The sequence below is a fragment of the Tauraco erythrolophus genome, chromosome 3 (genome assembly GCF_009769465.1).
Source record: "Tauraco erythrolophus isolate bTauEry1 chromosome 3, bTauEry1.pri, whole genome shotgun sequence".
Classification (NCBI taxonomy): Eukaryota; Metazoa; Chordata; class Aves; order Musophagiformes; family Musophagidae; genus Tauraco; species Tauraco erythrolophus.
In genome coordinates this window covers 96,484,482-96,502,156 of record NC_141467.1, presented here as the reverse complement: position 1 = coordinate 96,502,156, position 17,675 = coordinate 96,484,482, and the positions used below count along the sequence as shown (strand labels likewise).

General features: G+C 46.0%; 1 protein-coding gene across 2 annotated transcripts in view; it reads left to right on the top strand.

Moving 5' to 3' along the window:
• The first annotated feature begins 1,583 nt into the window (after nt 1–1,583).
• KCNQ3 (potassium voltage-gated channel subfamily Q member 3) overlaps nt 1,584–17,675 on the top strand; it is a 211,447-nt gene continuing 195,355 nt past the window's right edge. For both annotated transcript variants that reach the window (XM_086609566.1, XM_086609565.1), the window contains exon 1: nt 1,584–1,924. In XM_086609566.1, the coding sequence (XP_086465692.1) occupies nt 1,584–1,924 (341 nt within the window). The remainder of the gene's footprint in view (nt 1,925–17,675) is intronic.

Sequence of the window (17,675 nt, the reverse complement as noted above, 5' to 3'; positions counted from 1 at the left end):
GATCATAAATCCCTTGAGGAATGGAGCAGCAGCAGCTAGAGTAGGTGGTAAATCTGCTTCTCTTATGAGTCTGGAAGGGTTCTTGGGTGTCTTGGCATCTCTTCAGGAGATACCAGGAAAACTCCCCCATCTGGAGGAGGAGGACCTCTTGTGAAAACAACCAGCAATCTGTAAGGCTTTGTCTCTTTTTTTTTTTCCTTCCCATTTTATTATTATTATCCGGCAAGAAAGAAAGGCTCAATTAGACCCTTTGTATCGTCCCAAGTTGTAGCTACGTGAATGCTCAGCCCTGCAGGCAGGTTTTCACTCAAGAGCAGCTCTATGAGGAGAGGGGATGTTTCTGGTGTGTTGTGGCAGAAATCCCATGGCACCAAGGGTGCAGGGCACACAAAAGCTGTCTCTTCCCGTCTTCCTTGCAGACAAGAAACTGAAAGCAAAACGGTACAGTGCTGTCAATCGCATTCCTTCAGGATTTAGGTCTGAGGCTGGACCGAGGTGCTGGTACACATACTCAGGTGGAACGGGGGCAGTTCTTAACTCCGAGGGGTCAGGGCAGACCCTCCCGGGGCTGCACATGGGGTTTGGCTGGGGCAGATGCAGCATCTCCCGCAAGAGCCCCGTGCTAAAACGCGGCTCCTCGGCGGGGCTGGGGGCTGCCGGGGCGTGCTACCCCCCAAACACCCTCTCCCCCCCCCCCTTTTCCCCTCCGCGGATGGAGGCTCCGACTCGGCTCAGACTGAGCCGCATCGCCAGGCAGCGCCTCCAGCCGCCCACCCGCCGCCTCTCCCGGCATCCTTCATCCCCATCCTCCGCTCCTTCCTGCTCCGGCGGTGAAAGCAACCCCCCGCCGGGGGCCGGGGATGCCCTCCCCCTCCCCTCCCTCCCCTCCAGCCGCTGCGGGGGAGGGGGGCTGTGATGCTGCAGGGGGATCCCCGGGTGTCGAGCGGGGTCTCCCCTTCCGCCGGCTGCCGGGATCTCCTCGCTCGGCGCCGGCGGCCCCAGCGGCAGTTCCTGGGGGTTGGCAACCGGGAGGGGAGTGGGTGGGGGGCAACCCTGTAGCCGAGGGCCGGCGCCGGTGCCCCATGCACCGTGGATGACTAGACACCCGGGGCTGGGGGAGCGGGGGGCGGGCGCCCGGCTATTTGCTGGCTGCATACAATGGGCCACTCCCTAACGTGAGGGCTTGGGGGGAGGCAGGAGCTGGGAGGAGGAGGAAGAGGAGGCGGGGGGGTGGGGGGGGGGGAGGAAGGGGCTCGGGCATCGGGCTGGTAAATAAACTCCGCGATGATTTCCCTCCCTTGCGCCGGCCCAGGTGCCCGCCGCGCTCCTGCCTCCCCGCTGCCCGCTGGCAAGGATGACCTGACGGGGATGTGACTGCCTCTCCCCACCCCACCTTTTTTTTTCCCCCCCCCTCCCTCCATATATATATATATATATATACACACACACACGCACGTGTATATATATAAATATATAAAGAAACCGTTTTTTGGGGGAGGGGCGGGGAGCTCGGATCATGGCCTTGGGGCTCCCGGGGCTGCCGCCGCCGATCTGCAGCTCGCCTCCGGGGCCCGGCGGCGACCATGGGGCTGAAGGCGCGGCGCGGCGCGGCGGGCGGTAGCGCGGCCGGCGGGGCGGCGGCGGCGGCAGCGGGGCGGCGAGCGGCGGCGGGCGGCGTTGGCGACCCCGAGCAGGGCTCGCTGGCCCTGGGCACCGGCGCCGACCGCGACGGGACGCTGCTGCTGGAGGGCGGCGGGAAGGAGGAGGGCGGCAAGCGGAGCCCGCCGGGGCTGGGGCTGCTGGCGAAGACCCCCCTGAGCCGCCCGGTGAAGCGGAACCACGCCAAGTACCGCCGCATCCAAACTTTGATCTACGACGCCCTGGAGCGACCCCGCGGCTGGGCGCTGCTCTATCACGCCTTCGTGTGAGTACGCGGGCGCGCTGCCCCCGCGGAGCGCGGAGCGGAGAGCGGGAGCGCGGAGCGGGGCTGTCCCGGGGGCGCGTCCCGGAGGAGATGCGCCCGGGGCCGCCGTTTTGCTTTATCATTCTCGGCGTTAGGCGCTCCGGGGGGCTCGCTCCAGCACTCGGGGGGGGGGGGGGGGGGGGGCGGGGGGAAGGCGAGGGTCTTATTATGGGGTGTGCTGTGGAGGGGTTTTATGTATTTTATTTTCTGTCGTCGGGTTTCCCAAAATGAGCAGCTTCTTTCGAGTCTGTGTCTCGCCCCTGTGCGCACACCCGCGTTGCCGTGGAGCGGCATGCCCGAGCCTGTGTGCCTTAGACCCTGGCAAAGGGATGCCAGAAAGACCAAGCTCTGAGCAGTTTTAAGGCTCGAAGTGCTTAAGGAGGACGCTGCCGGCTCCGGTTCAGGCTAGAACATTTCGTGCGGTTAAACCGGCTGTTACAAACCGCGAGAGAACCGACTCTTTCGATAGTTGAAAGTGTCAAACGAAAACCGTCGGGTTTTAGTCCAATGAGCGTCACCCTGCGGTGCATGAAACCCGAGCGTTGCAGCACTGGCAACCAGAAACTTAAACTGGCCACAAGCGAACTGAGACGAAACAAACTCGTTTTTTGTGGCCCCAAGGTGACAAGTCAAGCTACTGGCCACTGCTTTGCATTCCTAAAAATTCTCATCCCTTAAGTTTTCGTAAGGAATATAGAAAAAAAAAAATCTGCTTACAGCATACAACGGAGTTGTCAGAGTACTATTAAAATAAACGCGGGTTTTAGTGTTGTGAATGTGTTTGAAAACCCAAAGGATTATCAGTGATCGTGACGTTACTGTTTTTCTTTAATGCTATAACGTGTACAGAGCTCTATGCAATAGGGGATTTAAGCAGTGATTTCTGAAATTGATTTATTTGCAAAAAAAGTGCTCTAGGCTGCATGGGCTGTGAGCCTGGAGCTGGGTCCTGGGAAGTCCGGATCGTTGGTGTAGTCCTTGGGCTTGCAAATAAACACCTTGAGTGTAGGGCTGTGATTTTACCTTCAGGCAAATTTCTCCTTGATGTTTGCAGGGATATAGCCCTGGGCGAGGAGTAAAAGGCAGTGTTCACTACTGAAGTGCTGCTGTGTACCACTCATTTATTGCTGCTCCCTTCTTTTCACTGTTTTCTTCAAGTGCGTCTTGGGACAAAGGTTCCTGCTGTTCCAGCTTCATTTCCGTGAAAACGTGAACACTGGATGCTGTGACATTTTTTCAGTTTCTTTCATCCCTTTTTGCCATAGGAAAACTTGTGCTAGCAGGCAGGGAGCGACAGCATTTGGGGTGTGTTATGCTGGAAAGACTCTTTGGTACGGAGCTTGCTGTTCAGTCGTGCTCAGTGTTGCATAAAGCTGCTTCTTGTTGGGAAGAGCCCTGTCTGGATGGAGGGGCACCCCGTTCATCCTGCCTTGGTCAGCCTGCACACACCGCTTAAGTGAGGCTTTAGCACACACCAGATCATTAGGCGCACTCGGCATCTCTCTGTTTGTGGACAGCTGTGGCAGCTGGGTCAAATCCATGTCCAGGCTCATGTCTGGATATAAGCAAAAGGATGGTGGATGAGTCTAGAGAGGCTCAGGCGAGCTGAGAGATTCCCATTTATTTGCAATGGCATAAGAATTTCCAATTCACAACATTCATCTTAGATAGCTCTCTAGATATGTGGTTAACTTGAAGATCCTTATGCAATATGGATCGTAGAATGGGAAAAATGTCAATATGTGTGTAAGGTTTGATCCTTCTCAGGAGTGGACCTGATGCTTTATGTGGCCAGCTTCTCTTTGGTGACAGTTAGTCCTGCAAAACTGAGATGTGAGTCTGACCTGCTCTCACAGAAGTCACTAACAGTCTTGTTAAGACAATCAGTGCCAAATTCAACATTAATGAAAAAACACTTTTAGGAGTCCTTTATCCTTAAAGGAAGTAAAATACACAAGTCCTGATCTGTCAGCCTGTCACAGACATCCCATCCCTTCCCAGGACACCCGGGGGGCTCAGCAGTCCCAAGGGTGCAGTTGGCCACGCTGTGTTTCTGTTCAGTCTTAGCTCCTTCTGAAGTCTTTAGAAGTTGTGGGCTCCTACCTCACTGTAGGATCAAGCTCTGCAAAAGAAATCTGCCAAAAGTGATGGAAGAGCAAGCTGAGATCTTGCTGACAAGCTTCCGAGCTTGTTCCTGTGACTGGAGAACGATGACCTGCTTGAGAGCAGGAGCAGTGCGGTGGGGAAGCAGCACCCAAGTTGGTATTCTGAGTCCTTGTTCTTGCTTTCAAATGAATTGTCTTTGAACCTTCTTCCTCTGAAAAGGAGTCTCTCTCATTGTGGAGGTGCTTCTGTGGCACTGTGTAGTGCCATCCCAGCAGTTCCCCAGTGCTTCTTTTCACACTAGAACAGTTTACACTTTCTCTTGGGTAGGCGAGAGATTGCCGGCCTTTCCATAAAATCTACAAATGTGCTGTTTTAATTTCGAAGAAAAGTCCCATTTATCCTAATGACGTGTTACATTTGGTCTTGGTTTTCTGAGCAACTTGGCAATAGATACCATACCACCAAATTAAGAGTAAAAAGGTTGTTCTCATATACAGAAAAACTGAGAGAATAAACAGCTGAGGGCCAAAAGAGATTGTAGCATGGGTGGATGTGATGAATTCCTTACGGATCCAAGCATTCAGGGGTGTTTAAGGAAGAACTGATGCAAAGGACTTTGGTATCTCAGGATTTAGGAGGTGGGAAGCTGCTGATGGAAGAGGGTTGCCAACTTTCAGGACATGCTGAGGGTGTTGTGTGGGAGCAGGAAGGGACTTTGCAAAGGTCTTTGCAAAAGCTTTGAATGCCAGAACTTTTAGAAGGGTGGTACAGATGGGATCTCGTTAAATTGTACATATGGCTGCAACGGGGTCATGATCCTTTGTATATCTCACTCTTATAAAGTGCACACAAATAAGGTTCGACGCAGTCCCTATTGTAGACGCTCACTTTAGTTTAGGTGGGATTAGATCTACTGAAATGATTCGATGAGAATACATAAATGTGATCAGACCCTATCAAGTCCTAGGGAAAAAGACTCAGGGGAGAAAGGGAGAAATTCCTGATGGCGATTTTAGTGCTCAGCTTTCACTGGCAGTGGTTTACAGAAAGTAACATGAGATATTTGTGATTCTTCCTCCTTCCTTGTTCTGTACAAGTGAGTTCGTCCAAGCCCATCCTTATAGCAAAGAGAAAGGTGAATCAGTCCTAAAGAAGCTGACTCCATTTCCTCCACCATCTGAAAACATCTATTCTCTGGAAGCTCTGCTAGACAGGAGAAATACCTGACATCCACAAAGTTCCCCTCAGCAAGGACACCAGGATTCACAGACTTCTTGGCAATATGGCGATATCTTAATGGCATGGTTGGAAGAGAAAATTGATTTTCCCAAGAAAAATTTCAGCTCTGTAGAGCTAAACTCTTGCTGAACATTTTCAGTGAAAAAAAACCAAAACTGGTTTAAGCTTTGAGGGTTTTAATTTGGAAATGTTTCCTGGGGGTTGCAGGTAAGGCTACAATCTATCCCTGCTCTTTTCTGCTAGTCTGCCTGTAGGTATAACTGTTGTTCCCGTGATGTACTGTATTTCCTTGTGTCGAGCAGCGCGATATATTGCAGGAAATCCCTGCAGTTGTGCCTTGTGAGATGTGCACTTTGGCCAGGGAGGCTGACTCCAGACCTGTTCGCCTTCGCGAACCATCCAAATGCTTTATTTATGCACAGAAGCATAAATTAATCGAGTGAAAAATTGGAAACAAGTAAGATTTTGGTTATCCAGTTTATTTTTAATCGTAAGCACAAAATATTTGGTGGATAATGGACGGAGTCCAGAAAGGTGACAAAATACAAAGCAAGCTTGCGATCGCAATTTGTGGAAAATTTTCAGCCTGATTTAAAGAAAAGAGAGGCTGAAGGAGAGGTAACTAGGAGATATACTTATTTTCATACCATCCTCTGAGACAACAGCAGCCTTTACTTTCCTGGAAAAATAAGACTAGGAAAAGACTTGGGATTAGATTTTCTTTTTGGAGAAAGTGTGCAATATTGGCTGCACTCTGCTGGTGTAGATCACCATGGCGTGCCTGCTGATGACAGAGGGAAACCATGGGGAACACTTGAAAACCCTTCTCTATTTGCCATGCAATCTTATTTTGATACTACTTAATACCTGGAATAAAAAGAGGAGGCAGCGTCATGCAATCCATCAAATCATCAGTGTTTCTGGGAAGCACCGGCGAGCACCTCTTGCAGGACTGATTGTGGGTGGGTTGTTTGCAGAAAAGAGTGTTGAGGGACTCAGGGAACAGGTTGAAGGTCTGGGGACTTTCCATTATTTTCCTCTTTGCCCTTCGGGAGATGCTCTATAAGATGCGCTGATGCACCAGCCTGTGTCAACCATCTGGGCTGAGATGGGAACAGGCTTGGGGTACAAAAAAAGGATAAGCATGAATCGTTCATGGGCCTGTTTGGCATGGAGTTGTCTCTAAGTGAGTCCCCGGAGCAGTAGAGCAAGCCTGGTCCATTAGCAAGTGCCCTTTGCTTATGTGTTCGCCAATATGAGTTCTGGTTTAATTATTTATGCTAATTCATCGTAATGCAGGGATAAATATTCTGCAGTATACTTTGTAAAAAATAATGAAGTCTTAGTCATTGGAGACCTCACTGCACACCTCTGCTACTGCATCCCCATGGAGGCGTGTGGAGCCTGCCCTGCGTTTGCGTGCGGTTTAGCGAGATGCGTCTGTGTCATCCCAGCTGCCGGGATCAGCTGGCGTCGCAGGCTGCGGTCACCGGCTGCCGAAAGCTGGGGCTGGCTAGTGGGAATAAGAAGGGGCAGCAGAGCCTGGGGAAGCCACAGGGTGTATAATATGAGCAGCTTGTGACCCCCAACCATAGCTTTGGAGTCTCTTCAGCAGCTTGTAGGTGCCCAACACTTGTTTAAGCACTTGACCTGCCTCTGAAATTACAGACCTGGCCCTTCGGTGGAAAGAGGTGTGTTTTTCACCTACAGCTTCATATCTCCTTGCTAGGGCACTGGTGCCGAGAGTGGGGCCCACTCCCAGAGCGGTACCCGTGGGTCCGGTCAGTCAGCCCGAGTGCTCGGCGTTGCCATGGCTACGCTGCTAACTTGCCGAGTTTTGGTGCTGCTTCAAGCCTGCTGGATGGGCTCGCGGGAGCTGCAGGCACACAGCTGCCTGTAGCGCAGGTGTAATTTCTGTAAAACGGAACTGTCCCAAATACCATCATTTTGATGAGAGGTGGTGCAGCAAAGCCCCTCCAGCAGCCAGAAAATCATGTTTTTCTTCTGAGAAACTTGGTAGTGAAGAGTAGCACCATCTCAGCGGTGCCCTGGCAGTCCTGGAGGCACCATCAGTGGTAAAGCCCAGGACTAAACTTATTAAAATATCTCCAGCACAGCAGCTGTAGGTCTGGTTGGAGGTTCCACTTGGCTCGTAAAAGCCATCTCAGTCTCTACTTGTGCCTCTCATGCTCCTCGCAGCAAATGTCAGATCCTCATGGGGCACAGCAGGGTTTGGGCACCCCTGTGTCAGCTGCCTGGTGGAGAAGCCACATGGGTTTTACTCTTGTTTTTATGTGAGATGGAGATTAGGAAGACATTTCAAAAACATAACAGGAGGAGACTTTTCATGCTTATTTTGCTCATTTTGGTGCATAATGTGGAAACATTCAAAACAAATCTAATGGAAAATATAGTAACTAAAGACTATGCGTATTAACAGCTGGATTAAAAAATCCTCACATACATATATGGTCAGTTATATACCATTGTGTGCTTGAGCGTGTGTAAGTGAACATGCAGGTGCCCCAGCAGTGCCTGCCTCTCCCAAACATAGAATCATAGAATGGTTTGGGTTGGAAGGGACCTCAAAGGTCATCTAGTTCCAACCCCCCTGCCATGGGCAGGGAAACCCTCCACTACACCAGGTTGCCCAAAGCCTCATCCAACCTGGCCTTGAACACTTCCAGGGATGGGACATCCACAACTTCTCTGGGCAAACCTGTTCCAGTGCCTCACCACCCTCAGAGTGAAAAATTTCTTCCTTATATCTAATCTAAATCTGCCCTCTTTCAGTTTAAATCCATTGCCCCTTGCCCTATCACTACACGCCCTTGTAAAAAGTCCCTCTCCAGCTTTCCTGTAGGCCCCCTTTAAGTACTGGAAGGCTGCAATAACATCACACCAAAAGCTACTCGCTCAGCATCCTTCTGTTCCTTCTTTGGGGCTTCATGTCTTCAAACATAATTTGATTAAATCCTCTTTATTCATGGCTTAATCAATGTACAGACCTGTGCATGTGCGTAAAGCACAATTCTGTACTTCTTGGTCAGTAAAAGGTCCTTTCCAGCTTTGAGATGCATGTGCAAGGTCAGGTAATGGAATGCATATTCAAAGACAAGGTCTAGACTTGAGTAATTTGGATTTAACAGCTCTAAGCAGCTTCCCAAAGAAAATCAGTCAAGTGAGTGTTAAGACCATCTTGTTTAGAAACATAATAGATCGGTGACTTTGTTTTATCTAGGCAGCTGGGTGGTTGGATGCTACCATGATCAGCCTTGCATGGTAAAAATAAATAATAATGTTTCTCCATGTATTTAATAATGCTATGTTCCCTTCTTGTGTGTGGAACTTTACAGAAGGAATGGAGCCACGGAGCATCTGCTATTGCTTCTGGCAGATACTGTATTAAATGGGATAACTTAAATATTAATAGCTTTACAAGGAATGTGGTCCACAAGAGCCATTAAGTATATGCTGCCTTCTGTCTTCAGATGATAGCTGGGGAATTTAGCATTTCCTGTGGAGAGAGGGTCATGCCCAGGGATATTTAGGTTCATGGTAACCTACTTTGGAAACAGGCGCTTTGGGACAACTTTCAGGCTGGAAATATGAAAATTGCCTTCCTCAGTTTTAAGCGAGCAAACTTCTTAAGAGCATGTTTAACTTGGAGGAAGTGAAAGGTCCCACTGATGTCAGGGAGAACCTATCCAAGGTGACACCGAGGTTACCCAAAGCAGAAGAGTGTGACTGAGATTTGGTGGAAAGCAGCACTAGGCATCATCATCTTCCCCTGTACAACCAACTTGCTGCTCTACTTGGGCCATGTGAGGTCCTCCTAAATCACAGTTCTCCACAGGATCCATCACAGGCCTTCATCTCTGCCATACCTTAACAACCACCTCTGGTTATAATCACCAAGCTAGCACCTTACCCTGCTTAGAGGTGCTGCCTTTTCCTCTTTGTGTGGGTTTTAAAAATGATGCTGAAGTGCAGTTGCATATGTCCAACGCTGCTAAATCTCAGTATAGAGAGATGCTTAGACCCTGATATGAAAAGCAGTTTTTTTGAGGTGACATGGATCTCACTCCCTTCTCCAACATGCATTAATCTTTCCAAAGTCTTTCCTACTGTACTTTTTCTAGGTTGCTGGTACATGGTGATGGAGCATTGCAAGTCCATTGTATGGCAGCGGCAGTGGAGGAATCCAAATCCTGTTTGGGCTTGCTGTTGTCTTTTACTTACTTTGACTTTACTGACTTTATTTCATTTTATGGGTACTTGCATCTTGCTTGTCCTCCCTATTTTCAGAGTTGTTGCTGAGAGTTGTATGGATGTGTTTTACATTCCTTTGCCAAGCTGTATTTGTTCATGATTGTCATGTTGATTCTCCAGTGGTGTTTTCTAATTCCAGATGCTTTTCATATCTACTTTCTTCTGTCCTCACTGGTGTTGTGATCACCTTCCAGATTAGTACCTTGTAATTTTGTTAATATTCAATTTAATTATTTTTATAGATCATTAAAGAAGCACTTAATAAGACCAGAACTAAGAAAATCCATTCAGCGTTTTACTAAATAACAACTTCCCCCCTTCCTGGTTAATACAATACCATTTGTTACGGCTTTATTTATAGCTCTGAAGCCAGTTTTTAATTTCATGTAGTTTCTCCTGGTCATCTGAATTAATGCTAGAACCAAGACTTTATAAGACATTACACCTATGTCAAAATAGCAAATATTTTCTAAATTCTTTTTGTTCAAACCTGACTGCTGAGCTATGTTTATCTATTTAGTTCAGTGATATGCATTTATTTGTTATGTTCCTATCTCAGATTTTCATGTTTTTGGCATGGTAAGTGTGTAGGTCGTATAACAAAATAATTCAATGTTCCTAGTGCCATCCATCACTAGAGTAGAGCTAAAACAATGCTGAAAATTTAAATGCCCTGATCCAGCTGAGTCCTAGTTCTGATATATTTTAGGAACTTTGTAGGAGCCATTAGATTTGGGTTATAACTAACTTCAGGTGAAGGACAGAGATGTTAATCCTAACCGAGATGACTCTTTACAGGGCATTCCCCACTGACTGTAAATACAGAGCGTCTAAAATTTTCTGTTTTCAGTGGGGATGGAAGAGAAGCGAGTACAGCTGTTGAGGGACTGATAGTGAAATCCCCAACGTGCACGGTGGGGAGCTGCCCACCAGGCTCTCAGCAGTGCAGAATCAGCTCTGCTTATCTTTGTTCCCCTCATGCCTCTTCATGCACCGCTCGAGAGTGTTTACGAGGAGGGATTACACCCTGAGGAGGGAATGTCAAGAGCAGCTGATTGAAATTGCAGGGGAATTAATTTAGGAAGGTAATTACAAGAACTGGAATTTGCTCTTCTACCTTTGCTAACACTGCTGCTCTTGTGAGATGTGCTGGAAGAATTTCAATGCGCGCAACTGGCCAAGGTTCCCTGATGAGGCCTCAGACACCATCTCCACAGTGGCTCCAGATGTGTAGGGCCACGGCTCAGGACCATCCTTGCACTGAAGATATGGCAGCAGCTTTTCTCATGCCTAGAGTAGTCACTAACTATGTCTAGACTAATTGGCAAAGCCATGCTGGGGACATTCTCGAGCAGTGGCACGTACCGGCCAATAACATAACGTTGCTGGATGTCCTGTGCCATGGTTTTAGTCTGAGAAAACTAAATGACTGTGCATAGATCAAGTGTTCCTGCAGACCTGAGACCACTCTCAGTAGGCTCCTGCTTTGGAGGCAGCTGAGGTCAGTGATATGGCCACTGGTCATACCAGCTGGTCATGGACAGAGAGCAGGACTGAGCATCTTTGGGTTACCAGAATAGACGTAATCGCTATATGTGAGATCTTACCACTTTGAGGATATCCTCCTGGGTCTATGCAAAAAGCCACTTTGCTTTGAGATGAGACCTTTCACCTAGATAAATTTTTATCAAAAAAACCTACGTCACTGAAATAATATAGGTTTCACTCTGTGTGTGTGTGTCCAATAACATATTTTCTATACCCTTTCCTCTTCCTGTTCATGGGCTTTGTGAAGACTTTTGCCTTTTCTGTTTCAACACTCCTTGTGCTGATTGAACTCCCATGGAGGTTCAAATACTTCACCCACATTTTGGCATATTAACAAAAGAATAATTTTGGGTGGTACTAATCCAGGAGGAAGAGCCTGCTCATCATTCATTACCGAATCTTTTATGATTTGTGTAAAACACAGAAGAAGACATTGCTAGTCGCATTGTTGCTGATATTTGGACATTTCTCCTGATTTTGTCTCACTCATTATTGTAGATGTTGCTCCACTACGTTGTCAGGTCTTGGGTGCAGTGACACTGCACAGAGGTGTGGTCTGGCAGCCACATGCTCATGGCAGTTTCTGCTCTCATTATCACATAGCGCTTTCTCAAACACGCTACTCTCTTTGTTGCTAAATTACTTAAAACAACTGGATTTCCCTGCTTTTCCTCAAGGCTCGAAAGGCTGCCTCTCAACTTTCACAATGGGATCCATCCATCTAGTGCCTTATCAGAGATAGCTGTCTGGACTTTTATAGCTGCTGAAGAAAAACAGGAAATGGAAATTTCTGGAGTGTGATTAATCTCATCCTAAAGATGATTCTATAATAAGTGAGATTAATCACCTATTGCAGTGCCTGAAACTTTTCACTGACTACAAAGAAGACCTTGGGTGACTAACTTGAATTTAGGTATCTACACTGAAAACACCTGAGGGATGGAAAACTCTTTTCCTGACCTGAGAGGCAGGACTCAAAGTCACATTAAAATAACTAAATTTAGATATGTTCATATACGGTTCTGTGTGTACAATAGATATTTAAGTTCTCTTATAGTCAGTGGAGATCCAGTCATTACAGTCAACAGATTTTGTGGTGCAATTTATCCAATGAGATGCAGGGGTCTGCTTTACATGGAGATAAATCATGCCTTCAGCTCCATTGAGCTACTCTCCATTGTCTATAGCAGGAGCTGAAGTGCCTTGATCCCTGGTAGATATCTGCAGTAAAGCCACTTTCAGACAGACGACTCCTACCTCTAAAGGTAAGAGGAATATGACCTTTATCACTACACAGGCTTTTATTAATATTAGGCTCAACATAAAATTGTAATTTCCTTTCCTCAAGAGCTGTGCATGTGTGGCTGCTTATTATCCCAGGCCATGACAGGCCTATAGTCATCCCTGACATGATGCCAAAGGAAAACATGATGGTGTAGTTGATGTCCTCAGTTTCATCATCCTACTTAATGCTGCTGATTTCAGTGGCTTTAAGATCTTTTCCTAGTTAAGAGTCTTGAGTTCACCTTTCCATCTTCCTTTTGTTCTCTGGTTTTCTATGGGGTCTGCCTCCCTGAGCCCTCCCATGAATTTGCTCTTGATTTATAATTGTAGTTGCAGTTGATCTTGAGGTCATGCTCAAACCTCTTGTACCAAGCTTCAAATCCAAGGACTGTGATTGACTCTGTTTTCCCTCTATCTTCTTCTGGCCATTCAGGATTTACCTGAGCAGAAGCGTTACTGTGGTGGGAGTTTGCCAGCAGGAGTCTTACTTCTTCCAATTCCTGTATTTGTGTCCATTTGCATTACTTCTCCTGTCTCCACCACTCAAAATTAGCTTCCCGAATCAATAAACAGACAACACTGCTTTCTAGAAGGTGTCTTTTAGGGAACAAAAAACACTTCTTGAGTGGCTTGGACATTGTCCTTATGAAGCCTATATCAAATGTACAAGGTCAATTTGAATGGCCTGTGCTGAACGAGAGTGATGGTGATGGTTATTCATAGGCTTAGACTGATTTTTATGTGCTATAGTTTTCTCTGTAAAGCTGGAAACACCATAGATATGTAAGCACTGTTCAGTATTTTAGAGGTTACTTCTGTACAGCGGCTGAATCAGTAAACTAGCATAATTGAACCTAATACTGAAATCGTCAGAGAACTGTACAAAATCTGAGTGCATGAAAATGTCCTGACATAAGGAAATGTTTTTGGGTGGTGGTGTATTTCTTTAACAGCTGCTGATTTGTGTTTTGCCTTTTTTTTTGCAGAAATACTGGGCCAGTAACCTCTTTTAGTCATGTCAGTGCAAATGTAGAGTAAATCTATTAAAGTTAGAAGAGTAATTGGATTTGGCTGCTGTACTGCAAGCTCATTTCAGACCCACTACAAATTTTTTTCATTTTTTACTGATATTCTGCTAGTGCCAGAGGCCAAGGTTAAGGTCCTGCACCGCAGGTGAGGTACTTCCTTGCCACAACAAACTTGCCCTCTCAATCAGGTAAAACAGCTTGGGGAACAGGGTAAGGAGGAGAGATGGACATCCTCTGGCAAGATAACAAGTGAGCACCAACCTGTCCCAGAGCAACCAGTATTCACGCCATGGTGTTTTCAGCTTGTTTCCTTAATGTTGGGAGCTGGCTTATGTAAGCATGGAGTCTTTCCTTCCCTCCTTGCTCCTCAAAGTGGAGAGAGGATAATTCCTGCCTCATAAATGCAGTTTAGTTAACAAATACAGTGCAGATAAGCTGGGGAAGTTGAGCAAGCAAAGCACCATCTTTCTGCCCATTTGGTGTAGATTGGGTCTGATGTTGGGGCTGTAGGAAGGAGTTGACAATTGCAGCCATAAAACCATTTAGTTTGAAAGGGTTTAGAGGTCTCCATTCCAATCTGTAGAGCAGACCTAACTTCAAAGTCAAATCACGTTGATCAAGGCTGTGTCCAGTTAAGTTCTGTGCATCTCCAAGATTAGAACTACTTTATATTGTGAGCAGTGATAGACTTGATTGCACCTCACAAAATGTTTGTTTTATGCATTTCTCATAATGGACAGACTTCTAGGCCCAGAGTCATGGAGAGTCTTCTTTCCTCTCCACTCCATTCAATCCTGAATGTGCATGGACAGAAGCGATATGTGACATCTGGACAAAGATGCTGGGCAGGTCAGCACACTGTGGAGGAGGCAACCCTCCTATTAATCACAAAGAAAGTTGCTTGCCGCTAAGCTGACTGGCACCAATGTTGTCTATGTTTGGAGTACTGACACTGAGGAATGCTAGGGATAATCTTTAGTGTAATTGTATTGGAAGTAGGAAACCTTTCCCAATGACTTCTCAATTTTGTTACAGATATGGTTGTAATTTGACATTTCCACCGATTTTATATCATTCAGAAGAATCATTCAGTCTTCAGTAATTTATCCCTCCTCTATGACTCCACCCGACTTCCCCATCTCTTTCGCCCTATTCCTTCCTCACTCAGTCCCATCTTTTCTCCCTCCTTTGATGGCATTCATCACCACACTACTGAAGGCACCAATCACTGGATCATCAGGCTGTGCTTTTTGTGCAAGCCCTCATCCTTCCAAACTTTATGTCACTACAAGAGTAGAGTTCCGTCTGACATAAATTCAATTGGCCTAAGTGCTGATAGCAGGTTGATGGAGCTGATATGACAGTTCTTCTCTTACCTCGGCATAGCTGTGTTTACTTTTTGGTCTTTTTTTATACTTTTTGTGACTAACTAGACTTGACATTGAGTTCACCTATGTCAGCATTAAGATTGTGCCTCTAATTCCCTCAGAGTAGGGACACAATAGGAATTACTTTGTCTATATGGTTCAAGGCAGTTTAGGTGCAAGAATTATGTCTGAATCACCTTGTGTTTCACCACCATTAGTGTTTCTTTTTTGGTTGCACAGCTCCCCAGTGTTGAATTCAGCATTCTATAGTAAGGTAGTCCCACTGGACCAGCCTGTGATTTTGGGCACAGACCGAAGTTAGAGTCCCTACACAAACAACATCGCTGTGGGAGAAGCTCTTAAGAGTTGCTGTGATTCAGACCCACACACTTCTGAGTCACTCTTTGCTCTAGAGGTGATGGTGGTGTTAGGGAGAGTGATTTATTGATGACCTGTGTAGGTAACAGATTTCTTGCGGTGACTCAGCTGTTCTCTCCAGAAAGAAGTAACATGAAGTGGAGGTGGACATCCATCTCTCTTCCCAGAAAGGGTACAAACTGAGCTAATATCTGTCCCTTGAGTTTCTCCACATTCTTAGTCTCAGTGGTAGGAGGAAGGGGTTTAGGAGCACCACTTACAGGCTAATCCAAAATCTACATGCTACTTCATACACAGCCTGCATCCCACCTGCAGCTATTGCTCCTAGAATTGAGATGATAATACAAGGTCCTGGTTTGCACCTCCATTTGCTGCCAGTGTTGATAACCAAGAAAAATAACGGATAGGAGCTCCTGATGTAACAATAAACAAACAGCAACTTTCTTTAGCGAGTGAGCATATAGGCAGGACTGGAGGCTGTGTCTCACTGCCTGGATCACCACGTTCTCCAGCAAGTGGAATGAGAACACAACATTGCTCCCAGAGACCAAAGCAGGACGTTATCACCTTCAAAGCAATGTTTTGCTGGAGACCATAGGAAAGCTCTTATCTTATAGAGTAATGTCTTATAGTTTTCTGGAAACAACAACTCTAGAGAAAACATTATTAGGATGAGCGAAGAAAAGAGCTTTTTGGCAGATGGAAATGTGTCAGTGCTCATCTTCATTGGTGGTACTTGTTTTCAGTTATTCTACCATGAGTTAATTTCCAGGCAACTTGAAGTAGATAATGTGTTTCTAAGCATTAATCTGAGTGCTCCATCAATGTTTGTTCCAGGCTATGAAGACTGGGAGCTTCTGTTACAGTGGGGGGTTTTTAATTGCATAAATGATATAGCAACGGTTGGAAAATGATGCAAGACAAATTCAGGCTATAGATAAGGTCTAATGGGGGAGAAGAAATCTACTGGAAGAATTTGCGCAAGAAATTATCAATTTTCCACTTGTCATTTTTAAACCAAACTTTGAGAATTTTCCAAAAGACAGCCGTAGGCTGTAGCTTAGCTGCAAAACATGGGCCTAAATCGATAATTCTACATATTCTTGACTGGTGATTAAGGAGGACTTTGAGTTATAACTAGGAATATATTGGGTTTTGTTTTGTTTTAATTTAGCAACAGATAAACAAACGAGTGATGAGGTAACTCAGGAAATAGATTTACTTTTTTCTTAACTGGATTGTTAACATCGTAACGTAACATAGCATAAGGAGTAGCAGTAATAGTAATTGGGCTGGGATTCTGAGGACTAAATGTAGGTATCCTCCCTTTAAGTGTCTAAACATGGCTGAGTCATTTCAGCCTCCTCCGTTGCCAGTATAGACCACTGGTATAGGAGTACTGGTGATTGTTCAACTCATCCTGAAGTAGACAATGACACTGATAATTCACATCCTGATCACCAGAGATTATACCGAATAAATATATCTCCCTTGACTATAACGGGAGCTTCAATACGTGACTTAGATGTAGGCACCAACATTGTAAACACTAAGTTCAAGTGAGATGAATCTCATCCTAATCACATTGCTGAAGGCCTTGCAGGGATAATAACTTTGCAAAGTACTCTGGAGAAGAGGTTAAAACAGAGCCATCCTTTTTGGCCCTAAGATTACAGCCCCAAACATTAAATTCTCATGCAATATGGAGCATCTTTCTCAGAGCAGGTAAATAAATGAATGAAGACCACCAAATTTCTGCAGCAGTCTTGTACATAAATCTTGTTATTGTCCTTGTTAGGTTCACCTGATGTTCCTGTGGGATTCAGCTGACAGCCCCCAGGCTCCATGTGCATGCTCATGTAGCATAGCTTTGCAGGACTGGGGGCAGAAATTGTTACTGGTTCCTCTGGGCAGTATAGTCCCTACATTGATATCCAAATAATAATTGCCAAAATGAGGGGATTTTTTTTTGTCTGGAAAGGGCCCCAAGTCAATGTTATCCTCTCCAGAGCACAAATATCTAGCTGTATCTCTGAGTTATTTAAAAAAGTGATTACAATATGGTCATTCCTTCAGAGCTGTCAGCTCTGTTGAAGAGTGGGATGTAATTTTTGGGTGTCCATGCAGTCTTTTTGCCACTGATCCTCCAAGGAGAACAGATGGACCTGTCTGGTTTCTGCCTTGTCCAGAGGGAAAAAAGAATGGTTTTCAGCCCACTTAGTTAAAATAAAAAAAAGGGGGGTGAGGAGATAAGCAATAGAGCCAATATTTTTTTAGAGTGAGGTAAGAGCAGCAACGGTGCAGGGAAGAAGCCAGCAGCTGTGAATGCGTTTTCAGTGACAATGACAAACAGCAGCCGAACTGGAGAAGAAGGCAAAGAAGATGTTGGAAATAAAGTTGCAGAAGAGAGAATGAAGAGGAGTAACTGTGCTGTGAGAGGTAAAACAGAAGGAGGAAGGGAATTAAGTCTACTCTTGTAGGTGGACATGT